At 33.2% G+C, this 27,919-nt stretch overlaps 1 protein-coding gene across 3 annotated transcripts; it reads left to right on the top strand.

Annotated features, from left to right (window-relative positions):
• The first annotated feature begins 2,243 nt into the window (after positions 1–2,243).
• Positions 2,244–26,110, top strand: LOC120771106 (formin-J-like). 3 transcript variants are annotated; one of them, XM_040098953.1, is made up of 6 exons: positions 2,244–2,341; positions 7,983–10,122; positions 19,582–19,800; positions 19,874–20,359; positions 23,845–23,898; positions 24,935–26,110. In XM_040098953.1, the coding sequence occupies exons 2-6, from the start codon at positions 8,013–8,015 to the stop codon at positions 24,961–24,963; spliced, it is 2,898 nt and encodes a 965-aa protein (XP_039954887.1). In that variant the 5' UTR covers positions 2,244–2,341; positions 7,983–8,012; the 3' UTR covers positions 24,964–26,110. The 3 variants fall into 3 exon arrangements, with proteins under 3 accessions (XP_039954887.1, XP_039954886.1, XP_039954884.1); XM_040098952.1 differs by having other exon boundaries at positions 23,845–26,110; XM_040098950.1 differs by lacking the exons at positions 23,845–23,898; positions 24,935–26,110 and having other exon boundaries at positions 19,874–20,924.
• The last annotated feature ends 1,809 nt before the right edge of the window (positions 26,111–27,919 follow it).

Raw genomic sequence — 27,919 nt, 5'->3', positions numbered from 1 at the left:
TATTTTTTTGTTTTTTAATTTAATTTTTTAAATTTAATATTTAAATCGGTTGTTTTTTTTCTTATATTTTGTTGAAGATATTTTCAATTAGTTTTTTTATTAACTTATTTTTTAAATTTATGTTTTTATTTTAATCCCATCTTAATTTATCTAATTTTTTAATTGCAAGTTTAATTTCATTTTTTATATTTTTAATATATATGCTTTCCATTAATTTGTAATTTATTTGATTTTTATTATTTATTTGTTATTGTTTTAAAATTATTTTTAATTAGTTATTATTTTTTTTTACTATTTATTTTTAATTTACAATTTTTTCTATTGATTTTTCTAATTAATTTTATTTTTATATTAATTTTCGGAATTAATTTAGATTCTTAATTTATTTATTTCCTTTTTGATTTTATTTTATTTTTAATTTAATATTTTATTATAAATATGTTCAATACAATTTTTTTATACATACATATGTCTATTTTTTTATTAATTTATGTTTTTATTTTAATCCCATCTTAATTTATCTAATTTTTTAATTGCAAATTTAATTTGATTTTTTTATATTTTTAATATAGACGCTTTCCATAAATTTGCTATTTATTTCTTTTTATTATTCATTAATAATGTTTTACTATTATTTTAATTTATATATATTTTTTTTAAATTATTTAGTAATTATTATATTTTTTTATAAAATTTTTTTTGTACACATTTTTTAATGTATATAATCAATCATTGTCCAAATATTATGTAAATATTATTTTCTCTATTTTAATTTGCTTCCGTATGTTAACCCCTGCGTATACGCAACCTATACTGTACGCATTACTACAGGCATTAACTCGTAGCAAGTTACACATACGCCTAGTTGTACCAACTTCAGTGTTACGAAACACCCCATATTCCAAGCTTTACACACATGGTCGTTTACATTATTATTATTATTATTATTATTATTATTATTATTATTTACACGCGTTAGTACTTGCAATACAGCTTTGATTTCTATCAACTGATAACTGCTTACTGTTGAGTGCTAAATGCTTATCACATTAAGAGCTCTTAGCACATATAATTCTTTTGCTACAACTAGCGTATTTATTTCCGATTAATCAATAATGAAAACAAAAAATGCAGAGTTCTACCGCTCTCTTGCACACACACCGCGTACTCGCTGTTAATTCCCCCCAAAAGCATGTGTGGGTGCACGCCAACGCGCCGCTCAGTGTTTTCGTTGCTCGAAATATTGGGTTTTCCTGCTAATTTTCTACTTTTCATGTTTTTATTTCATTAATTTATTCACAAATACGCTTAACTATGTATTTCACACTTGCGTTGGTATGCCTACCTGTGCCTGTGTATGTGTATGGGCGAGTGTGAGCTAGTATATCGGCGCAACATTGACTTTGGCATCGACTAAGCAACAAACGTACCAAACAGATTCAGTCAAAATTCAGCATTTAAAACGAACACACGTGAAATACTTTTAGAAAAACGGTCGCGAAAAAGACGCACGCTGCTCAGTCGTGACCCCGAAGCATATATTAGACAGCTAATCAGTGTTATTAATTAGAATAAATAAGAAAAAATACCTCGAAATTATTATTATTTTTTTTGCCATACATTTGAGGATTTCGATTGCTTTGTGCCTGTCGCTAAGCACCTACAATAATAACAATAAAAATACGTTAGTAAAATTTTTGAAATTGATGAGTTAATACGCGCTGCTCACTATATAATTGTGCCATCTGTCTGAAAAGCTGCAATCAAAAGTGAAAATTCAAAGTGCAAAGTGATTAATTGTACCTACGTACATACATACGTACATACATATAGCAGCTGCTTTACAGCGGCGCACGTTTAAGTGTGTGATTTTATTATTTTAATTGAATTGTCGCAACTAATTTGCTTGGGAAAATTTATGAATATTTATTCGCGTGCACGTACATATATATGTTTGTATTTGTTGTTGTATTTTTGTTGTTTTTCATGAGAGATTAAATTAAAAACAAAAACTGCTAGTGACTTAATAACTGTACGAATCGGAAAACCCATATTGATTGCGGTGCAGCTGCTCGTTGCGAAAAAGTGCCAAGTGCAGAATTTTATCGAACGAATTTCAAACGAATTCGAAATGTATTTTTTAAGTGTTGACAAAGTATAAATGTAAAAACATATAGGCAAAGGCAATAAAAAAAATTAATTGCTATATCCATACACTAAAAAACAAAAAACAAGAAAAAAAATATTATACAGAGAGTTCACAAGAGTACAACGATAATAAAAACGAAAAAGTGAAAATTTTGACACTATTTGCTAGAGCCACTGGTAGAAGAAACAAAATGTGAGTAAAAATTTTTATAATTTTTTTTTACGATAGAATATTTGTTATAAAAATTAAAAAAAAAAAAAAATTCCAAAAAAATTAAGAAAAAAAAATTCCAAAAAATTTTTGAAAAAAAATTTGTCAATACACAAAAAACACCGAAACGCCTTCTCCTTAAAAAAGTTTTTACTTCTTCAAGTTTTTTTTTATGACTTATTTCTTTCCGTAAACATTTTTTTTTTACCAATACATAAAAAACCTCCAAAACCATTTCTCCTCGAAAACGTTATAACTACCTCAAGTTATATGTATATACATTATTATATTATAACTGATTGTAAAAAGTCTCACGGTGTGATATCACACGATGTTGGTGACCAATCGACCGGCCCGTAAAATTATCTGCTCACCGAAGTGTTCTCACAATAAATCCATTGATTAATGCATTGTGTGAAAGAGGCGCCGTCTTGTTGAAACCAAATCTCGCCGAGATCACAAGCTTCAATTTCAGGCATCAAATAGTCGTTATCATGGCGCGATAATGGACGCCGTTGACGTTCTCATTTTTGAAAAAAATATGTACCGATGATTCCACCGGCCAAAAAACCACACCCAACAGTTGATTTTTCTGGATCAAATGGGAGCTCATGACTCTCTTCAGGTTGCTCTTCGTCCCAAATGCGGTAATTATGCTTGTTTACAAACCCATTGAGCCGGAAATAAGCCTAATCGCTGAACGAAATTTGGTTCGGAAACGTGGGATTTTCTTAGAACTATTGAAGTGCCCATAAAGCGAAGGGAAGTTGTTTGGGAAAGTCGAACGGCTTCAATTCTTGCACAAGCTGGATTTTACACGCCTTCAATTTAAGATCTCGACGAAAAATGCGCCAAGTCGTTCCGCGCGTCAGTCCGAGTTGCTGTGAATCGACTATCCACGGTCTTCGTGTACAATCTCGTTTGATATATTTTCTTCACTGCGTGCTGGACGTGGTCTGTTTTTCTAATTTTTGTTTTTTAATTTTTCAAATAAGTTTTTGTATTTAATTTTTTTAATTTATTTTTTTTATATTTTAATTTTTTTTTATTATTTTTTTTATATTTTAATTTCTACTTTTCATTCTACTTTTCTTAAAATTTCGTAATATTCGTTTACATTTTCCACCTTTTTCCGTTAAAATTTGTGTATGAAATATTTTATGTATAAATATATTTATCTTTTATGTATAATTTTTCATAGTTAACAATCTATTAGTTCTTAGTTTTGCAGTTCTAATAATTTGTGCATATTATTTTATCTACGTTTTAATTCTAATTGTTTAATCTGCTAAAACGGTAAATTTATATTTTTTTCTCTCAGCTATAATTATTAATTAAATATTTTTTTGTATTTAAATTTCAATTAATTTAATTTAAATTTTGCACATTAACATTTCTCTGTCATCTGTCTTGTATTCAAATCGACCGACATGTACACCCTTCCTTTGCAGCATTTTGTGTCATAAATATTTTTAAATATTCCTGTCATTTGTTTATAAAGTATTTTTTTTTTTATTTCCACTTTTTATTTATTTTACTAAATCTTCCACTTATATTTGGAATTTATTTTCGCCTCATTTTGAATACGTCACGCCAGCCAACACTACACGCGAAATAATCTGCAGCCTTTCGAAACATATTTTCGCCAAAAACAAGTATATGCAGATATATGTACACCTGCATACGAGTAGTGGAAAGTGACGGGATAAGTACGTGACAAGTCACAATGGAAAATATTGAATTTTTTGAGAAGCTTTTATATTTCGAATATTCATTGAGTTAAAGATTTTATTCTGGTTACATCTTTCTTAAAGTCACAGGCGTATTTGGTACAAATTTCATTTATGTCAGTTTGTTTATGGCATTTTTGACAGATGTCAATTACGAAAGGCGCATATATTTTTTTCTGTCAACTTTCGCCTCTTGTAGCATTTTCTTTGCGTGTGAAATCACTTGAAATAAAAAATCTCATTTCTCTTTACTTTTTTATATTTCCATCTATGCTTTCTCTTCCAAAATATCAACAAGCCAAATCGATCGACGCAAGTATAAGAAATTGCAAAGAGTCTGTGAAGAAAAACAAACTAATTTCTATGATTCATGAGGTCACAGCTAGCAATGTTGCTGTCAAACACATTTTAAAAAAGTAACAAAGCGAAACTGTCGTAATATTTTGATCTATAGTGTAATTTTTGGCTCTGTTATTGTTGAGGCAAAATAATTGCCAACTATTAATAAAAATATAGGGTAGTCGAAAAAGTATTTTCGTATGTCTAATCCAACTTCAACTTATTTTTTTATATTTATAATGAACTGGTCGACCACTTTTTGCCATTTTCCGCTAGAGACATTATTCCATCAGTGGTTTCTCGGTGAAAAACTGTGACAAGTCATTTTCAGAGGTTTCTCTTGAAGCCAACTTTACGCCATTAAGAGAGTTCTGCATTGACCGAAACAAATGGTAATCCGATGGTGCAAGGTCAGGGCTATATGGTGGATGCATTAAAACTTCCTAGCCAAGCTCTCCCAGTTTTTGCCGAGTCATCAAAGATGTGTGTAGCCTAGCGTTGTCCTGATGAAAGACGCAGCTTTTTCTGTTGATCAGTACTGGCCATTTTTTTCGATTACTTGCTTCAATCTCATCAGTTGTTGACAGTAAAATGTAGAATAAATTGTGCGGCCAGGCTGGAGCAGCTCAAAGTGGATGATTCCTTTCCAATCCCACCAAACACCCAGCATAACCTTTCAAGGCGTCAATCCTGGCTTTGCAATCATTTGTTGAGCTTCACCATGCTTCGATCATGATATTATTCGCATACTATTGTCGTATTTGATCCACTTTTCGTCTCCTGTTATCATACGCTTCAGAAGTGGTTTGATTTTATTTCGTTTCAGCGGCGATCGGCGATGTTAATTCGGTCCATTAAACTTTTCACATACAATTAATGTGGTACCCAAACATTTTACTTTTGTTAAATTGCAAATTTTTTAGTGGACCCCGTCTTATTGAGCCTCCCTCGTTTGCACGCGTCAATGGCTATTTATGTAGTACTTATTGTTTTGTATACATACTTATATATCTACATACCTCTGTATATGCATAAATCTATTTCTCTCCACGACGCCGACGCATTTCTCTTTAAGTAGCGGTTTATTTTCTATTATTTTTAATACTATTTTGGCTTCCAACATCACGTTTAGTACGTAGCGCTAATTCTGGAAATGAAATAAGTTTTGCTATTTCGTGCAAAAACAATGCAAATATATGTGTAGTTGTTGTTGTAGAAATCGCTGCGTACTAAATTTGCCTTTTCTTGTGCAAATATCAAGCGCTTGTTTTATTGCGTTTCTTTCACGGCTTGTTCTAAAAACTTTTTACTCTTGGAATGTTGGTTGTTTTTCTTAACCCACTGTCTATTGTTTTCGTTACTTCTAACTATTCGAGATCAATACCAGTTAAGTTCTAAAAGTGTCATTCTAATTGCATTAAATACTGAAAGTGCTATACTTACATGCATACATATTGTTTATGGTATATGAAAGGGTCAGCAATGCACTTACAGCGCATGCAAGAGTCGGGACTAATACTATGCCATGACATTTTAAAGACCTTACAAATGTTGTTTTATGCATACATATATATGTATTTCTAGGAATTTTAGTTATCTTAAGAATGTCAAGGTGAGAGTCACCCCACGTTGGAATCAATTTTTCGACTTCTGTGTAATATTTTAATTAAGACTTAAGTGTTGACTGTATTTCTCAGCTGTTAGTTCTTTATTAACAGCGATTCTTACACATTCAATATTTTTAACGGTCGTGTTATGAGTCGTCGATACTACGGTAGTTTACGCGTATAACGGTTTTGGGTTGATTTTTGTATACTCAAGTACTGGTAGTGGAGTTTAAACTTTGTTGAATATTTCTGCACTTGGACTTGGATTTGATCGGTCAGTTTCTGCGAAGATTGTAGGGATGTCTTAGATAATAATCTCTGCCAAATTTTGGAAATATACCTATAGCAAATAAAAAAGCTTTTCATAGACTGACATGAGTTGGATCCGTCAGTTTGTATGACAGCTATATGCTATAGTGTTCCGAGCGGTTGTGACAAATGAGTAGTTTCATAGAAAGGAGAAAGACGTGTGCAAATTTTCAGATCGTTATCTCAAAACTGATAGACTAGTTCGCGTATACATATATAGACACGCAGATCTATTATGTGTATGGATATACTGCTGCAATTTCACGTTCGATAATCGTACACTCATCAATCGTCTCTGGCTTGTTGGCATAGCGCATAGACTTGACGTAGCTCCACAGGAAATGATCTAACGTGGAATCAAGCATAAATCGGCCGGTACTGCTACAATTTCACGTTCGATATTTGTACAAAGTTTATCAATCGTCGCTGGCTTGTTTGCATAGATCATAGACTTGACGTAGCTCCACAGGAAATGATCTAACGTGGAATCGCACGACCGAGGCGGCCAATTGACTGGGTCAATGACGCCGCCGACCCATAAACCGCACCAAACAGTTATTTTTCCGGGATGCAATGGACTTATACATAGAGTAAATGTCGATTGCTGCCTGACCAATAACGCATACTTTGCTTATTGAGAAAGCTATTCAGCCAGAATTGAGCCTCATCGCTGAAGATGTTTTTCGATGAAAATCCGGATCGTTTTGAAGTTGTTGCTCAGCCCAATTCACGAACATACGACGATTTTGGTGGTCAAGCAGCTTCAGTTCTAGCGTCAATTTGATCTTATAAGGATGTAGACCAAGATCTTTTCGCAAAATTAGCCACAGCGATGTCACAGAGATGCCTAACGCTTGAGAACGACGTGTGAGAGACTGATTTGGGTCCTTCTCAATTGATGCGCTACCGGCAGCAATATTCTCGACGCTATGGGCACTTCTTCATCACACTGGCACGGTAAAATTTTGTACTATGCCTGTGGATTCAAGTTTTTCCACTAGACGCTCAATCGTTGATCAGACAGGTCGTTTATAACGACCATAAATTGGACGTAAATTTAATAATTCGAATCGTTGTTGGAATATATATGTATCTTTCCCTTATGAAATGGCAAACCTTACTGAAGAGAAATGTCGTAAGAGCGGGAAAAATATGACGTCGTTTGCTGTCCCTATCGCGCTACTTTTGCAGCGTTCCTGTTGTCGTTACTTCGCAAACTTAAGATACCATGTTCAGGTTGTAAAAAATTCTATAATTTTTGTATTTGACTATAACTTAAGAGTATTTAGGTATCCTCATAAACCGGCGTTCACCGCTGTCGTAAGGGGGATCCTTTTTGGATGGAGCTTTTAACCAAATCTTACAAAAAACGAGTTGTCTTAATCTGATTTTCTTCACGCAGAGTTAGATCAACTTCAGGAATAATTCTGTATATTTTATATTACTTAATTAACATTGGCAGGGTTGCATTTTAACTTTAGTAAAAATACTACGTTTTTACTTCCCGTCTATGGAAACACTAATTGTATATTTAGACAAACATATTTGTATGGAAAAGCAGCTTTAAACAGTTTTCAAAACAAAATCTATTTTTTTAACATCTTTTTAATTTCGTTGTCTTTTTCGCTCTCCTTCCAGGTGCGTGTTTACGGCAAATGATGGCCAAAAATGGCGGCTAAACCACCGAAGCCGCCAGCTACTTTTTTGAAGCAAAGTAGTCACAATAACAACGACGCCGACAACGATAATAACGGCAACAGCAACAACAGTAATCCTAGTACCTCGGCTGCCACTGCAGCAGCAACACCCACCACGCCTACCTCCGGCGCGACACACGCGACCAACGCTGAGACATACAGCAAACTGGGCATAAAGCGTTACAATAGTCGCGAAAATCTACTCAACAACATCGCCAACGATTACAACTACAACGAAAACGACACCGAAACGAAAGGCAATAATTTGGAAGGAGCAGTTGCCGCCGCACGTCACGCTTGCAACTGCACGAACATAAGTATTATGCATCTCTTTCATGAGATGAAGCAAGAGTTTCCGACCATACCCGATCCGATTGTAGCGCAGTGTGTCAACGATAATTGCCATCAACGTGAGAATTGCATACAGATGTTGCGGAATGAGTTGGCACTAAATCCGATACCAGTGCAAACGTACCCAGCGAAAGTATTGCAACAACATCACATCAACAATCAGCAACACAACAATCTGCAGCAACAAAAGCAGTTGCAACAACGACAAAAGAGTCCACAACAACCAGCGCAGACACCGCACACACCGCCACAACCACCGCAACGCCTTAAAAACGCATCGCCGCAAAAACCCGCAACACCGTTACGTCCCATACGCGCAGCGCCTACACAGCCGCCGTCTGCGGCGACGCTGCAGCGCGTACGTGCTGAAATCAAATATAGTGCCGTTACACCTCAAGCCAATTGTGATAGTGTTGAGTTAGTGCAAAATAGTAGCAATTTAGCAAAAGATGTTAATAGTGTTCAATTACCGTGCAATAATCAGTGTAACAATAGCAACAACAATAGTGCTGCCGGTGATTCGCCCAAACAAGCGTGTGATATGCCCGTGACCGCGAACGCGAACGCGTCTGTTGAATGCGCGCGCTCTGCCGACTTTATAACGGCGCTCAATCGAATTGCCGCGAATCATCAGCCCTCGACGCCACAATTGCCGGCCACCGGTGCGCGCGCACGTCCCAATACGCTCAACTTGCAAGCATCGCAGCAGCAACTGCAGCGCCAGCAGTTGAACAAACAACTGCAACAGCATTTGCAGCAGCGCAGCCAATTGAAACAACAACAACAGCCAGCGAGTGGCGTAGCCGCGGATCCACCGCTACAGAAGCCGATACGCAAAGCGCCGTTGCCGCCGATCGCGCCAAAGCCAGTATTTCACAATAATATCAGCTACAACAACAACAACAGCAGCAACAACAACAACAATAATAGCGGTGGAAATTCACCACAATGGCAGAGCGTCGGCAGCTGCTCGAGCGAATCGGCTTTGACGAGTCCGTTAAGCTCGTGCGGCGAAAGCGAAGTATCTGCCAATGCGGGATGTTCGCCATCGCAAGCTTTTACGCTCAGCCATATCAATAACAATCGGCAAAATAATAACAACAATAACAACGTTGTTGCTTCCACTTATCAGCCACAGCAAACATCACCGCTGCGTTCGCCTATACGCCACCGCTCAGTTATCACCGTACAGCCAGAGCCGCCATACGCGCGCGACTTTCTACCGTCCGCAAAAATTAGCACCGTCGCAAATTCCACCGCCGGTGGTAGTGGTGGCAGTACGCCAACAAGTCAGAAAAGCTTCACCTCAGTCAATTTGACATTACGTCAACCGACCAACGCTGTACCACAATCAACCATAGACATCTCTGCCGGTCCGGTGTTGAGCGGCAATGGCAGTGGTCTGACCTATTCCAGTACATCGTATAATGCACGTCACGGTTTTCAGCAAAATTTCCATATAACAGTCACCGAGGAAGGCGGTGTATTTAATGCCAGTCGCATACGCCCACGTAATAATAGTGGTTACTACGCCAGCATTGAGGGTGTGAACACAGCAGACGGACCAACGGGCGGCACGGGCCAAGCAGCGACTACGTCACAACAACAGCAACAAACGCCTACGACAATATTGCGTTCGCCAACAGCGCAAACAGCACAATTTATTGCGCCGCCGGCGCCACTGACAACGGCAAGCAGTGAGGACATGTGTCTGCCATTGGAGAATAGTGGTGAGTTAAGCGTTAGTGGGGAAATGCTCAGTGTATTAAAACGCCGCCAAACTGAAACAAGGTTTTTTATACTTCTGTGGCGATTGTTATCTATTTTCCCGTTCGTCTAAGGTGTTCATATGTTAGACAAAAGTTTGAAGCATCCTATATTCTTAGACGTGGTGTCTAACTTGTTGGCTTTCGACTTCTAAGTAAACTATAATCTTTCAGTCTTATTGACGTGTTTCATATAAAACTTGTATTTTGTTTGCTTCGGCACTCATGTCTCCCTTTTCTTTTCATAGAAGGCTGCTAATAGCTCAGCCACATGCTAGGAAGACAGCTAAAGTAACTTTACTGTAAGAAGTGCCTTTCGTTGCTAATTTTCACTTTTATTTTTATTCACTCTATAATGTGTAAAGAAAATTTCACAAGTTTTTCATACTTTTTCTTCTAAAACTATATAATATTGGGTAGTCGAAAAAGTCTTTTCGCATTTTGTCAATAGATGTCGTTGCAGTCGTATATCTACAGTGCTACCAATTACATGGTGTCATACCATATACATACATAGTGTTGGAAAGGTGAGATTTTAAGCTTCATTTATCCAAAAAATAATTAAATTCGGAGAAGTTGAAAAAAAATTACAGCTGTTCAAAAATGAGTGGAAATAATGAAGAAATTCGCAATTGTTTAAATTTTTGTATAAAAAAGGGAAGAATGCCACGCAAATTTGTGATGTTTAAGGAGACGATGCTGTATCAGTTCGTGTAGCACAACAATGGTTTGCTCGCTTCCGTTCTGGAAATTTCGATTTACACTGATGAAAGTTTCACACTGATAGAATAATGTCTCCAGCAGAAAAATGCCAAAAAGTGGTCGACCAAAATGGCACATGTTTGTTTATTTATTAATTAGTATAAATATAAAAAAAAATAAGTTGTAGTTTGATTAGAAATACGAAAAGACTTTTTCAACTACCCAATATATAGCTTTTGTTACATATAAAGCTTGCGACGTAATTAATAGCAGTCATATATTTTAGTCGAGCGCTAGTAATTATTTACAACGTTATAACGATTCTTATCTACATACCTGATAAGTATGCAATATTCACATAAATTAATACCCTCCTAAGGTTTGAGTGCTTTAGACTTATTTTCTCTGCTATAGACTCTCCCATGACGTTCCCCCTGATAACTGATCGTTCAATTCTAGGTAAATATAATAAAAATGTCGAATCACAATAGTCTGTATAACTTCAAAGTTATGTTAAATTTCAAACAATACCAAGTCTTGCTCTTATCAGTTCATTTAGCATTTTAAGGTTCGTATATACACGCTTATATATATATAGTAATGTATATATTCTTATAGGCAATTTTATTTTACACTTTTCTGTTGTTATTTACTTAGCTTTTCAATGTCTCCAATCGACAAATAATATCGGTATTAAAATCTATTTATACTTTTTACATTGTTTCTCACGTCATTTCGGCTTAGACTCGTGCTTTAAACACATATTGTACTTATATATGTATGTATGTATGTATTTTTAACACATACGCCGAGTGCGATTTACTATGTTTTTTATTTCATTGTTTTTGTATTTTTTTATTATATTTACGTTTATTTTAGTTCCGCATATACTACTACTATAAGCATTTCATAAGCAAGTAGAGACTTCTAAATATATGTACTTGTATGTACATATATTCAAGTGGGTTGCTTATACATATAGATTATGTACTGCGTTTTAATTTGATCAAAGTTTTCTGATTATAAATGAATTAAATTCAATTCGAATTTAGCTATAGAAGTAAACGATATAATTCCTTCTAAAAGAAATATCCAAAACCCCAAGCATTACGAGGGTTGACTTTAATATTCCCGGATTAGAGAAAAATAACAAATATTAATCCTCGAAAATAGATTAATTGTTTTTCCAAATATTCTTCATTACGATCTACATATACAATTTTCCATGCATTTGAACCAACTTTCAACTGCCTCTCGGTGTCGAAAAACGTTGACCACTTTAATTGACTCAAAACAGCTTCCCGGAGCGATCGTTAGAGTTGTTGAATAGCCCGAATAGACGAATACGGTGGTTGCGGCACGATATTGATTGAAAACTTGTGATGTTGCATTATCGTGGTGCAAAAACTTGGATTTGTCAGCCCATAATTCCGGCCTCTCTTTAAATAGCTTCGCGTAAATGACGCATAACACTCAAACAATTTGCTTCGTTGACAGTTTGTCGGTCGGAAGGAATGTGGAGTGCACCACACCTCGATAATCGAAGAAAACTATCAACATAACCTTGATTTTTGACCTGCTTTGACGTGGCTTTTTAGGCTTCGGCTCACCTTTGCCACGATATTCGGCCGATTGATCGTGTATTTCCGGATCGTAATACGTTTCTTGTCATCACACAGACGTTAACGCAATGTGTTCCGAAGCAACGCTATCATTTTTTTTAAACATTTCTATCACCCAATCGGCACGAGCCATTTTTTTGAGCGATTGACAAATTGTGTGGGATCCAAGATAAAATGTTTTTTGCAGTAAAATGTTCATGGAATATTGAATGTACGCTGGTCCCACTTAATGCCTATAATTGTGATCTTGGACGACCACTTCTAAAGTTGTAAAAAATAACCGCGCGGAAATTTTCGCAATTCCTCTTTTTTGCCGAGATGAATATTGCAAGTTACTTTAAGCCTCACAAATAGCGCTCGTATTATTACGATACAGTTGTAAGTTGCTAGATTGCAAGACTAGGTTTGCCAAATCTCGAAATATATAAAGCAATCTAATATAAAAAATGGCTTAATCTTCTCTATTAATTATTATAATCTTAGAAGTTTTTCCGGCGACTGTGTAAATCTGTTATAAACTGGAATATCGACCTAAGCAATAACACAAAGTGTGGCTTAATTGAGGTAAGGAATCTTCTACTAATTTTTAGTTTGGAAATAAAAGGAATTCCGAGTGTTTTTTTTTTGGTTTTGGCCTCTCCATTCATACCATTTGCATATCAAACTCATAAACCCACGTCACATTGGCAGTTATAATGCTCTCCATGAATGTGGAATCGGATTTCGCACGATCAAACATGTTCAAAGAGACCTAGTACCGTAATATTTTTGAAAAAATCAGCTTTATCGGGACGAGTCGAAAAAAAACGCGTTGCATACCCAAAAAATTAATCAAAACCATTCGAAAGGACCCACGAGAGATGTCGAGCTCTCTTGCCTTTTCTCTAACACTTGCCTGACGATTTTTAAGCATCATGTCTTTCACTTTTTTTATTATTTTCATCAGATGAAAGAGGTCGAAGAAGGCATGACTTTAACGATCTCTCGACCGTTTTTTAAGGCTATGTACCACTCGATTCCGCTTACGAAATTTGGTTAGAAATATCATATTTGAGAGAAAATCTTTGTTCGGTATTTTTATACTATACTACACTATATGTACATATGTAGCATATAAGTATGTAGCTACCATGCAAATTGTTCTTTCAAAAACCCGTACTTGTAAGGAAAACTTTTTTATTTATAAGGTATCTTAACGAATTTTGGCATGGCTTACTCACATTTCATATTTTTTGCTATTTTTACTGATAATGGTATAACTTCCGTTTTTAAAGTATGTAAAACACAAATTATCTTATTATCATTTTCTTTGCCATTGTTTTATTATTTTGCAGTAATTTTTTATATTCATTATTTTTTCATTCTTCTCTACTTTTTGACACCTAGTTTGCACATGTTTTGTTTTATTATTTTTAATGTCGTCAACGATTTCTACTTCTATTGAATACATACATATGTATGTATGTGTTTGTGTGCAGGTTGCGTGAGTGTTTGTTTTGTATTTTCCTTTTTTTAGCGGTACAATGATGCTCTGCGTTCTGATTTTCTCTGTGCGTTCAAGTTCAGGGCGATTTTCTGCAGTATATCTTTAATTCACATGCCAAACTTTCTACTTTTTCTCACATTTATTTGTTTTAGTTTTTTTGAATTAAATTTTTTCTTCATTTCAATTAAAAAATAGTCTACATATAAAATATATATATAATAGCAGTTTTTTATCTTCTTTTTTTTTAATACATAAATTAATACATAAATTGAAGGTTCCCTACTTTTTTAAAGAAAAAACACAGAAACTTCAAATTTTATGGGAAATATTTATTATCATTTGAAAGGACATTCTTAGGCATTTATTTTTTAAGATTGTCTCTTTCAAATGTTGGCCGCGTTGTATTCAATTTTCTATGACTATAACTGCTATTGACTTGTCGTCATCATTTTTGAAAAAATATGGACCGATGATTCCACTGGCTTACCAACTAGACCGTTGTTTTTTCTGGATGAAATGGCAGCCCTTGAATTTTTTAGGTTGTTCTTCGTCCCAAATGTGGCAATTTTGTTTTTTTACATACCCATTGAGCCAGAAATTGGCCTCAACGCTGAACAAAATTTGGCTCGAAAATCTTCTTGAAACTTTTAAACAGCCCATAGAGCGAAGCGATGTTGCTTGGTAAGGTCGAGCGGCTTCAGTTCTGGCACAGGTTGAGATAAGATCTAAAAGTAAAATGCGCCAAGTTGTTCCATAGGTTGCTGCGAACGGCGCCGAATCGACTCCCCCCGATCTTCGTGAAGACGCTTAGCTAAGGCTGCTACATTTTCTTCACTGCGTGCTGATCGGTCTATTCGGTCGAATATTTTCCAATAATGAATGCTGGGTCTCAAGATGGGTGATAGTGTTACGAATAGTAAGCTCAGTAGGCTGATTATGCGCGAAACACATTATTTATAGGACATGCATTTCCATAATAAAGTTGAACAATTTGTAAACGTTGTGCAAGCGAAAGTCTTTCCATGATGAAATGTCAAACAATACTGAACAAAAATAACATGAAAGCTTGTTACAGCTCACGCGTTATCTGTCAAAAAAAGGTTACTAAAAAAATGTATGTTTTGTATGAACGAATATATTAAATTAATAGCGTTCAGGGTTGATTCAAAAATTATTATTTATAATAGTTTTATTTACATTATTATATATTAAGTTTACCACGCAGTGTGTAACACCCAGAGTAAGCGTCGATGACTCTATAAAATATATACATATGTATGGTATAGGAATGATCTGCTTCCTCGAGCTGAACTTAATCGGTATACAAGGAACAAGCCCCTCAGTTTTTGAGATATCGGTCTAATATTTTCCACCCATAAATTAACGCTTGTATAGTAAACTTTTTTACTTGACAAGATATCGTCACGAAGTTTTGCGCGCCCCAAGATACGCGGTACAATCACAAGATACGCGGTACAAAATCATACAAACTGACCGATCAAAATTAAGTTCTTGTATGGAATCTTTAGTGAAGGTTGTTATATATTATATTATTTTTTTTATTAATACCTCAGTTGATGACACGGTCTGTGATTTAAAAACAATATGAATGTGTGTGTACATTATAAATTCAGTTGAATTTTTTTATAAATAATTGCCATAAGCACATTTAAGGTTATCATTTTTCCACCGTTTCCTTATAATTTATATATACGAATATTATTTATTTTTGCATTATGCAGTATTTTTATTAATTTTTTTTCTCTTATTCCAACTTTGGTTTAATCCAATAAGGACACAATATTTTTCTCTCTTTACTGTGGATTATTTTTAAAACCATAAGTTCACCTACCCTATTATTATTATGTATGTATTTCTATTTTATACCAAACCCTCTCGTACATAATATTTGACATTTGATCACGCGACTCCTACAGCCACAACTCACGTCCGCCGCTTGCCAAACGGCGAGCACCCTTCACCGCTCCTTGCTGGCGGCACAAGCTGTCATGTGCGTTGCGGAGAAGCCGCTGTGAGTGGTGGGCAGTTTATGACGCTGATCGGCGATCAGCAAGCACTCGACACCCGCTGAAAGAAAATTTATATCAGCATTTATACATATTTCATTTGAAAGTCACACATTGACAAGCGCAACACCCAACTGTATGTAGTACACTATATATTTATAAGTATGTACATATGTCTTCGTGCTTATAGTTTTGCTTGCAGTTTTAATATTTTATGAAATTGTGCAAATGTATGTATGTTTGTATGTGTAAGGTGCCCGCGAAAACACGTCTATTTTGTTTGCTTTCCGGTGTGTTGTTAAATTTAGCATGAAATTTTTATATTTAGCGCAATAGCCGTTCGAAAAATATACACTTACATATTCTTTCTTTCGTCATAATGCCCGACAGCGTTGGTTTAACGGTTTGTCTTATTAAATATACTTAATTGATGATCATCTAGTCCCTTTGCAACGTCATGTGAGTGGATTTATTTCATAATTACTTAATTAAACACCCATTAAATGAAACAAAATATTTTAATTACAACTTTAGTTTTTCCAAACTTCGTAAATAACAGTGAAAGTACAAAATGATTGCCAGGACTGCATCAATTTTCATTTTTATTCCAAATAATTAGCGTGCAAGACAGATTCTTGTAACAAAAAGATACCTAAACTTCAAATTGTAAACTTTCTGGCCGGCAATTTTGGAATCGAAAAAAGCAAAATTCGGATCCTGATGTGGCGAAGATTGTTATATGTAGCGTTCTGCATTCATTGACAACTTTGGTATTAAAGTAGTCTATATTAGAAAGGCACAATTTCCGTTGAGCAAGAAAAAAGTTTTGACTGCATCATGGATAAGAAGTGATGATAAAATACAGAATGTCTTCGACTTCTATGCGCAAAAAAGACATTGCAGCTTAAAAAATATTTCGGCCAAGCGACCGCCGCTGCTGCAACAAATAAATTTCACCCGAGAGGCCCAATCTTCAACCACTTATAACAACAATTGGGACCACATGTCAGCAATAATGCGCTGAATATTCTCTTTCAAGGCGAAATCACACGACCTTGGAGGCTTCGACACGAGTTAATGCGCTCACCAAAAGTTTACTGCAATAAATTGATTGTTCCGTCGGCTGCATGTGATGTAGCGCCTTATTAGAACCAAAGGTTTTCCACATCAACATCCTCAAATTCAGGCACGAAAGGTCATTAATAGTGGCTCTATGGCGTTCTCCTTTGACTTTAACATTATGGCCTATTTCATTTTGGAACAATTATGAACCAATGATTTCCTCTGCCCATAGAGCACACCAAACACTGACTTTTTGAGGATGTAACAGCGTCTCAACATTCAACCAAAAGTGAGCTTTATTGCACAAAATTTTCTTGTGAAAATCGGGATTGGTGGCCAGTCGTTCCTCTTTTTCGCTGTTTGGCTCCAATTAGAGATTGCAAGTGTAGCCAAATCCTTCTCCACCTGGTCTTGAAGGTCTTCCTCTTCCTCTGCTTCCCCCGGCGGGTTCTGCGTCGAATTCTTTTGGAGCTTGAGTGTTTTCCTCAATTCGGACGACAAGACCTAGTCAGCGTAGCCGCTGTCAATCACTATATTACCTCTGGGGCTCTACAGGAATATGCTCCGGTCCTGAAACATTCTGTTAGTCGTCGCATCTTTTCACAGAATTTTCGAGCATTACCCCTGCACGTCAGTTTATCAAGCCCTTCGTACTCACGCCTCTATTAATGTCAAGACCTCGGACGGTCTAAAACACTGAAGACGTGTCTTCCATCTATCACAACATGATCGATCTGTTTGCTGGCTTTTCAATCCGGGAAGAACCAGGTAGCTTGATGAAAAAGTTTTTGCATTTTCTATTAAAGCTATTCAACTTTTATTGAAATAAAATTTGTTCCGCATAATTGAGGACCACCCTCACATGAAAGCATTTATACGATTTATTCGTGTTTTTTTTTATTATTTTATTAACACTTGAGCTAAGCAAATAAAATTAATAACTATTTTTATTGCCAAACACTTTATTTTCAAAATAATATTTTATCCAACATCCGTTCGACGCTGGTCTATTGAAAGAATCCGCTCATTCGGCGCTCTTCATAGCTATAAGCAACAATGTTTCCAATTCAACGCCATTAAATTATTATTAGAACTCAGATAAAAATGTGCAAGAATGTTTATTAATTTGTTAAACATTGCGAATTTCTTTTGTTATTATTTTTATGATTTTTGTTGTGTTTTTTTATGCTTTTTTGGTTTTTTTATGAATACCTATTTTCACAATGCCAAAAATAAAGCGCTTACAAATAAACAAAAAACGCGGCAGCTGAAGAAAAGACTTTATAAAATAAGATTTACGATTGTACTTTCTCAAGAATTCCCACTTTCGATGGATTTTCTATAATATACAATATTAAAGCTTAAAATTTAATTTGTTTGCATTTTAGTATTATTGTTTTTTTTATATTTTTTTATCATTATTTTGCAGCAGTTTAGCGGATTAGCAATTAATTTCCTTCGCATTTCATTTGTATGTGGATTTGATGCTTTACGACTTGTCCTACACAACTAAATTTTTTATAGCGCCTATGTGGGCGGGGCGCGCTTCAATGGAGTGAGCCGAGTGGTTAACGTCAGTGGCTTTCGGCTCGTGCAATCATATTGAAAGCACTCATACTCATAAATAAAAATTAGCGCCAATCAAGTGGACTTAATATAAATATATATTAATCTTTTTATAAAACAAAATTAATACAAAAAAATAAATATAGAAAAATTCGAGATTTCTTTTGCTATAATTAAACTTTTACTGCTGGCCATGTTTTGCGAGTAATAAATTCTAATTTTCGTCGTAGAGTTCCGTTTAAATTTGTGTCGCAAATGCTAGTGACGGACTGCAATCTTATGTTCAAAAACCCAATTTGGCACCCTACAAGTGTATATTACCTTGAAATGGCTTTTCTTATAGTCCAAAATGACTAAAATTGTGTTTTATTATTATTACACCCTGAACAGTGTATATTAAATTTGACAAGAAGTTTCTAATACCCGTATGTATATATCCGCACTAGTCCCTCAGTTTTTGAGATATTGATCTGAACGTCTACTTCTCATCAGGAAGCTGCTCATTTGTCGAAACTTCCGATATCACAAAACTATACCATATAGCTGTCATACAAACTCAGAACTCTCCAGAACGAAGCTACGCAAGGGTCACTTTAGTTTCTCGGGGCAACTCGAGCTCTTCGTATGCTTTAGGTGTTGGTTTGACTCCGAGTTAGCTTAGAATACTTTCTTTTATACCTCAGGATATTTTAAAACCATCTCCAAAGTTTTAAATAACGCCTTTTTGTCCTCATATATCTATCCCTTAGCTTTCTCTTCATATTTGCTCAGTATATACATAGTATATGTACTACCAACTCTCTTTCAAACCTCAGGGTATTTTAAGACAACCATTCAACCCTTTCGCTAAAAATTAGGTATTTTGGAATGAGTTCGGTGTTCAATATTTTTTAAATCTACATATGTTTGTGTGCATAATTACACTAACACTTAGTAAAGTTCTTTTCCTCTTTTACAGCTTTCATCGAGACCATAAAGCGTCAGAAGGCGCGGCGTGACAAGTTGGCCTCGGCACTGCGGGAGAACAAAAATAAGCTTGGCAATGTCGAGGAAGAGGTCAAAATGCTAACCGAACCCTTGAATCCCGGCGAATCTGAGAGACTGGATTATGAAATAGAAAGATTACGCACTGACTGTCAACAAACATTGAATGAAATCGAAAATATCAGACGTTACGGTAATTTATACCAGCTAAACACATGCCTAAAAACAATTTATTTACAATAGAATTGCGTTCACTTAACCCTCAGGTCAGCTAAGCGAAGACGAGCGACTGAAACAACAACAGCAGCAGCAGCAACAGCAACAACAACAAGCATTCCCACGGTGGCAACGGCCACCACGACCGCCACCACCACAACAACAACCGCAAAGTCCCTACCAACAATACCAGCCAACTGAAGTAGATTTCCAGCAGCAACAATACAACACACCTGGCAGTGTCGGTAGCACCGCCGGCATTGTTGGTGTTATTGGTAGTGGACATAGTAGCGCTGTAGGCACACCCAACTCACCGCGCTTGCAGCAAACGCCACCAACGCAACGCGTGAACTATGTCGGCCAACCGCCACCATATCAGCTGCCATCAACCGACGAGGAGGACTACTCCGATTCGAATACCGATGGCGGTGACGACTATGAACCGCTCGAACGCTGGCCCTGCTCCATGTGTACATTCCTCAATCATCCACAGCTGAACATATGCGAGGCGTGCGAATGTGTGCGCATCATACCCGGTACGATACGCATTGTGCCCACAGCTGGTGGCAGCGGCAGCGGCAGCGCTGCAGCAGCAGCCGCAGTCATGCCACAGCCGCTGCCCGCAGCAACGGCAGCCGGTGGCGCATCGGCATCGGCGACTGCAGCTGCTGCAGCGGCGGCCTTGACCGCTGCGACTCCACCTGCAATAGCGCATGGCGCGAGCACCGCATCAGCGGGCAATTCGCCAACTTCTGCTGCACGCACCGTAGCTGCGGAATAACACTGAATGGCTTGCATGGCGTTTTTATTATTATTAAATGTCTTTTTTTATAATTAATGTTACGTGTTGCATACTTTTTATGGACACAATGCTAAATTATTACTTAGCCACTAAGTTTGTATTTACTTATATATTTTATGCTAATCTATAAACCAAATGCATTAGTTACTTGTTTGCTTGTATATAAGGCCGTTACAATTAAGCACAGTTTTATGCGTTTAAATGTTTGTATTTCATTGTTGTTGCTTTGCATGCAGTTAAAATGCTCGTATACACGTTTAAACTACTTCTACAGTAAGAGCAAAATATTTAAGTAAATTATATTAAATCTTATTAATTTTTTTTGTTTAATGAGCTGCATAAATGTTTTAAAATAGTGAATGTGTTTATAATTCTTACATAAACAATCAACAGCAGGGTTGCAATTCATGCGTTAAAAACACAATTGCGTTAATATTTAAATTATTATTTTTTATTTTGTAATCCCGAAAGTCTTAATTAAAAATAATTTTCAAATTTCTAATCTCAAACAATGGATTTTAAAATGAAAAATGAATTTCTAATCCCAAAAATCGATTTCAAAATAAAAAAAAAATATGTGGGTGCTAATTATAAAAATTATAAAAAAATAATAATTCTAAATACCGCATTGAAAAAAAGGCATGTCAAGTTTACAATAAAAAATTGAAAAAAATGTCTTTTGGAATGCCAAGTTTTCAGTTAAAAATTGCGTTAATATCTAAATAATTTTTTTTTTATTTTGTAATCCCGAAAATCTTAATTAAAAATGATCTTAAAATTTCTAATACCAAATATCGGATTTAAAAATAAATTGTTAATTGCAAAAATTTATTGAAAAAAATTAATTTAGTTGTTAATTATAACAAAAAAATTTTAAATACCACATAAAAAAATAAAAAAAAAATTAATGCCAAGTCTATAATAAAGAATTTAAAAAATTGCTTTTTCGAACGCCAAGTTTTCAGTTTGAAATTTTCGAATTTTAAATTCAATTCGTTTTGGCTAAAATTCAATTCTTTTTGGCTAGCTTTTAAAAAATTGTGTTTTCGAATGACAAGTTTCAGTTAGAAATTTTTAAATTTAAAATTCTATAATTTTTGGTTAGTTTTTGAAAGTGAAAACTTATTTTTAATAAAATATCCTTCCTTAATTACAATTTTTCAGTTAGAATCATGTAAATTTTGCAAAAAAAAAATATTTTTCACTACCATTTTTTAATTTCAAAATTTTGTAATTCTAATTTTGGGATTAAGGACTCAATTTTAATTTTATTTTAAATTTTTTGTACCAGTTGTGCATTCAAAAATATTTTACTTATAATTTTGTGATTAAATATTCAAAAAACACTTTTTAATTGCGATTTTTTTATTTAAAAACTTAATTTTTCAATTTCTTACCCAGGTTTTGGTCTATTCTAATTTCGAATTTGGGATTAAAAAATATTTTTTCAATTTCTAATCCAAAATGTTTTAATTAAAAGATTTACAATCCTGCTCACTACACATACATATGTATGTATGTACATATGTATGTTTATGTAATTTTGGGATTAAAGGTTTAAATTTCTGTTATTAATACAATTTGTGCATATAAAAATACTTTAATTCAAATTTTGGCGTTAAATATGCAAATTTCAATTTTTAATTGCTATTTTTGAACTAAGAAATTAAATTTTCAAATTTTTACACCTATTTTGCCATTAAAAATTAATTTTTCTATTTTTAATTCAGTTCTTAAAAAATATTTTTTAAATTTCTAATTCAAATTTTTTTTAATAAATTTTTTTTAAATAAATTTTTTTTTTCATAATAAATTTTTTTTTCATAATAAATTTTTTTAAATAAAAATTTTTTTTAATAAATTTTTTTTAATTTTCTTAAGAAATATTTTTAAATTAATTTGTTTGTATAATTTTATTTTATTAAAATTTTGTTTATTAAATTTATTTTACAATGTATTTATTAAAAATTTTTTTAAATTTTTTTATTAAATTTTGTTTGTTAATTTATTTTTACAATGTTTTTATTAAAATTTTTTTTTTAATTCTTTTTTAGTTTTTTTTTATTAAATTTTTTTATTAAAAAATTCAATTCCTCCGTATGTAAACTGCTTTAATTTATGACAATTTTTCTACAAAACTATTATTATTTGTTCTAAAAATATGTCAAAAAAACTTGTACATTAAATCTTAATGTTTTTTTACAATGAGTTACTAAAGTGCCTATTCGTACTTGCTAATAAAAACTCCCTTTATCTAATTAGGATTATTTATCCAATCATTTGCTCAACGAACAGTTTAAAAATTGCCTTAACTGCATGTGATTCTTATACACATACATACATACATACATATATACTTATATACATACGCAAAAAATTCTTAAACAATAAAAAATAGTAACTAGAAGCTGTGATAATTAAAAAAAAAAACAAAAAACAAGTATAAAAAGTGTTTGCGTTATTAAGAAGAGTAAAAATGTGTTTAAAAAATCTGTAAGCAGTAGATGTATTATATTTTAAAATACTATTTTTTTTGAATACTTAAATGACGTGCTTATATGTATGTAGTTAATTTACAAAAAAAGTAAAGCTAAAGTGCTCTATAAAGCTAGTTTTCGTTCGTGTGCATTAATTATTATAAAGAAAAATAAAATACTTTACATATACATATAAATATTTATAGTAATTATAGTCATTTAAAATTATGTGAAATAAGTCTAACGTTTAGGCGGTTCTTTTATGTTAGTTCAACTCAACACATCAATAGTTACAGAAGGACTCAACAAGTAATCATACCCTTATGGATACTTCAGCTGTTGTTAAAGAGCGTGCATCCAGCATGTTTGTGTATTTAATTTTTTTTGTAAACCTTTTTTATAATATTTTAACATTTTTTTTTGTTTTAGCCTTTTTTTTAATATTTCGTTACGAAAATGTTTTTATTTTTTTAATAAGTTAATTGCAACAAATTTAATTATATAACCTTTACTACCAATATTAATACTAATATTATGTATGTAAGTGTAAAAAATGCAACAATAAATTAAAAATGAAACTTAAGACTTATGCGAAAATTGCGTTTGAATTGCGTTTTCTATGCCATTGTTCTTTGCCTGCTTTTGCTGCCTTCAAAAAAAAAAACCTAAGCTCACTTTTTGCTTACACGCATATCAACAGTTATTTATGAAGAACACTTTTTTTCTCAAATACTTGTTGCAGAACCCATTTTGAGTCGAGAGGATATACATATCACGCTATCACCAGGCGAGAACAGTAAGTTAACACAGAGGCATACGAGTATGTACATATGTATCTAAGCATATTAGAGTGTCCGTTATATTTCAAGTTGATTATTTTTATTTTTGCAAATGATATCTGAAGTCGCTTGCCATAAAAACAAGGTTCTGACGTAAAAAAGCTATTTATCTTTTTTTTTTCAATGTGATGGTATTTTATAATGAGTGGTATTCTAAAAGCAGATTCCACTCAACAAAAAAGATCATAATGATTTTCCTTTTAGCTGAGGCCGTTTCCTCAAGGTCTGGTTAGCAGCCATTTGCCTATTAAAAAAGTTTTGGTTAAAAAAGTGTTATTTACCGAAATTTGGCTAAGTTAACCAAAACTTAACTGGCAGATGGCTGCTAACCAGTTATTATTAAGTTGTTGTAGCGGCAGAATTCTACCGAGCCAGATGGTACCCAGACATTGTGAAAACAGCGCTTAAAGTTATACGCAACTAAAGTTATGTATCCAATATACTGATAAGTACACCATGTCGTATGAGCAACGCAGAATGCATTAATCACTTATATGAATGCTCAGCACATTTGGTGTACAAGTTTAACTGCGTATAACTTTGAAAAAAATTGTATGGAAAAATCAATACGTTACTATTTTTGGAACTATGGAAAATTTTGTACTAGAAAATCACGTTTTCAAACTTGTAGATTTTCTTCGTCAATGCCAAATATAAAAAAATACGAGGTTATATGTATACATGGAAAAAGAAATATTATTATTATTTAATGAAATAATAAAATTAAACCTTAACCGTACAAAATGTATCAGGCATGGGATCTAAGTTGAAAATACAGAGCTTGTTTACGTTGCATCATTAATTTTAGGGCAAACATTTAAACTTCAGCAGAGGTTTTCAAAACAAAAAATAAAAATTGAGAAATAACGCACACCTCATGTTTGGTTATATATCCACACATATACTTACATATATATATAAATATATATACATAGTATTTGTAAAAATGTTTCTTGAACTAATTTTCTATTAAATATTTATGTCTGCTTCCAGGAATTGTGCATTCGTGGGTCGTGTCATGACAGTCACCGCGTAGGCCATCATAACCATCACGTTTGTTGGTCTACTGAGGATTAATAGTACAACTGGCGGCAAAGTAAATGCGACTGATATCTGTTTACAGTTTGGAAAAGACTCGCTCATGTTGAAGCAGTTGCGCTGCATAGTTCAACAGCATTAGCGGAAACTCGTCATTTTTGACTAGGCCGACGCTTGTTGCATGGCATATTGGCACTAAATATCTTAAGGTTATTTAAAATGTGTTATTGTTGACCGCTAAGTGCAGAACGGTAATTGACTGCAGTGCACGAAATGTTAATCGTCTATTACCACTACTTTTTCAATATGCAGAGATCGTGTCGGCTTTATTTTGAAGTTATGAACTACGGTAGAAAAGCTTTGTTTTAGCGGCAGCCGTCTTGCATCTTCCGATTCAAATGTTTTACAGCTGTGATGCCGAGAAATGCCTCATTTTGCGCCATGAGGACTGCGTGTTTTAAGCGTTGCTTATTTTAATGCTGACAAAGAATTGAAACTTCAGAACGAATTAGCTTATTATATTTTTTGTAAACTCACAAAAGTTACCCAAATAATGCAAAATGCATTGGCTAGCAAATATACATACTTAAGTCGAGAATTTTGTTTAGTTATATACAAATGTTTGTCGTGGTAGCTGTAATGCAAAGGTGCTTGAAACGCTTCGCTAAGTTTTCGAATGAATGCTGTAATAAAAAAAAAAAATATTCAAGAATTTTTTAAGTGCTGCTAATAACACTATGTGATTGGTAAATAAAAATATGGCTTTACTTACTTTTAAGAAATATTGATCAGAAATTAATTTGATTTGCGAACACTAAATATATACAGACTATAGTACATATACATATATAGCTTTTTTTGAAAAGAGTGTCAAAATTACAAAGTTAAACTCGGAAAAACAGAACAAAATAAATTTATAACAGGCGTGGGAGGTAATGCTTTCACAAATCGGTCTTATAGCAGTTGTAATAGATAATGCTATGAATTTTAAATTTTTTTAAATTGTTCGATAAAAAGGTTTATTAACTTGTCATGTCATAAAGATTTGATGTTGTACGCTTTTAATTAAATAACTATTTCGAACAAGTAGGCATATTGTGATTTTTATTTTGGAAAAAAAACAGTAACTGAAAGCGCTTTGTATATTTTAGTAGAAACAAAATATTTTATAAACTGGTTTTTGCAGAAAATATCGTTGTTTTAAAATTTTATTTATTTAAAAATAATATAAAAATGTTTCCAAAACTTTCAAATCAAAGAATTAGCTCCAAATTTATAATCAAAAGCTTCAACTAGCGACGAATTTTAATGAAAATATCGTCATTTTCTATCGCGGAGTGTGAATTGTGCATAAATTATAGAATATTTTTTTTATTACAATTTAATTATTTTTTATTTTATATTTAATTTTTAAAACTATCAATAACAATATAATTTTTTTTAATCGAAAAGTGAGTTTAAAAAATAACTGTTAGCAAAATTAGCAAAAAATTAAAAAAAAAGTTATACTATTTCATATCGATAAATAAAACTATAAAGATCGATAAAGTGTAAAAAAATTTAAAATTACGATTAATATTGATGAGTTTTAATTAAAATGTTGATATTTTTCAAACAAGTTGTTGTGCCAAAATTTTTTTGTTTGATTCCAACAATTATAAATCTAAAAGGAGCTAAAAAAAAATTACTGCAAATTAGAAAAAATTTAAAAAAATGTCTACATTTATATCGATACATAAAAACTGTTAAAACCCGATAAATTATTAAAAAATTAAAAATCAAGATTAATATTGATGAATTTTAATTAAAATGTCGATATTTTTATCGAAGAGAGAACATTGGCATAAATTATCGATCTTTTTTGTTTAATTCCAACAATCATGAATCAAAAAGTGAGGTTAAAAAAAACAGTTATTACAAATTAGCAAACATTTTTTTTAATTTCTACTGTTTTACATCGATAAATAAAAAATTTAAATTAATATTGAATGTTAACTTAAAATAGCGTATATTTCATAACTAGTAATAAATCTCATAAAATAACAACTAAGTTTGAATGGAAAAAATCGAAAAATTAAATTTAAAAAATAGAAACATCAAAATTAGCAAAATTACAAAATATCGATCATAAAATCACAAAATATCGATACAATTTCAATGAAAACTATCGAATAATCGAAGATATCGTATTTTTCTTAACTATGATCATTATTTGAACAAACAAGTAGAGAAAATAAATTTAAAAAATAACTAAAATCACAAATTGGCAATTAATTTGCATTTAAATGTGGAAAAATAGAAGAATAGCAGGACTGCTATCGATCACGAACGCACAAGTTTTCAAGGCTGCAACTCCGAAACTATTACTCTGATCAACCTGAATCAATATGCAATATTCTAGAGGTGTTGCAGAATTTAATTTACAATAAAAAAATCGATTTTTTGTAACCCCATAACCCATGTAACCCCTTAAGGCTCCTGCGAGTTTCCCCAAGTCACAATTACCTAATTAACAATTTTAAACGAAGTACTTGTCACTCGGTTTTTTTTTATATCGTTAAAATTTTTAACGAAAAATAAAATTCACAAATCACTGATACAATTTGATCGAAAGATAGAAATTTAAAAAAGAATTACGTTTATTAATGCTCGAAAATATTAAATCATGGTCAAAATAAATTGTTAATTTTTTTTTTGTTTTTATTTCTATTTAATATTCATTAATAAAAATCACAACTGTATTGCTTAAATTAAATTAAAAAACGCAACAACCGTTATAAAACTCGTTTTGAGATAATCGGCCGGTATTGTTTTGAATTTTGATTATTTTAGAGGTTAGACTTTTCATAAATTGCAAAAATATAATTTAAATATTAAAACTAATTAAATTTTTTCCCAAAAGAAAACATTTTCGAATGATTAACTTTGACTGACAAATTA

This window comes from Bactrocera tryoni, chromosome 3 (assembly GCF_016617805.1).
Source record: "Bactrocera tryoni isolate S06 chromosome 3, CSIRO_BtryS06_freeze2, whole genome shotgun sequence".
Taxonomy (NCBI): domain Eukaryota; kingdom Metazoa; phylum Arthropoda; class Insecta; order Diptera; family Tephritidae; genus Bactrocera; species Bactrocera tryoni.
The sequence above is the reverse complement of the archived record's forward strand: the minus strand, read 5'-3'. Positions and strand labels throughout refer to the sequence as shown.

Coding starts and splice junctions, on each gene's coding strand:
- LOC120771106 (XM_040098950.1), top strand. CDS start 8,013: ATGGCGGCTAAACCACCGAAGCCGCCAGCTACTTTTTTGAAGCAAAGT. Junction 10,123..19,581: donor TCTGCCATTGGAGAATAGTG/GTGAGTTAAGCG, acceptor CCTCTTTTACAG/CTTTCATCGAGACCATAAAG. Junction 19,801..19,873: donor CGAAAATATCAGACGTTACG/GTAATTTATACC, acceptor CTTAACCCTCAG/GTCAGCTAAGCGAAGACGAG.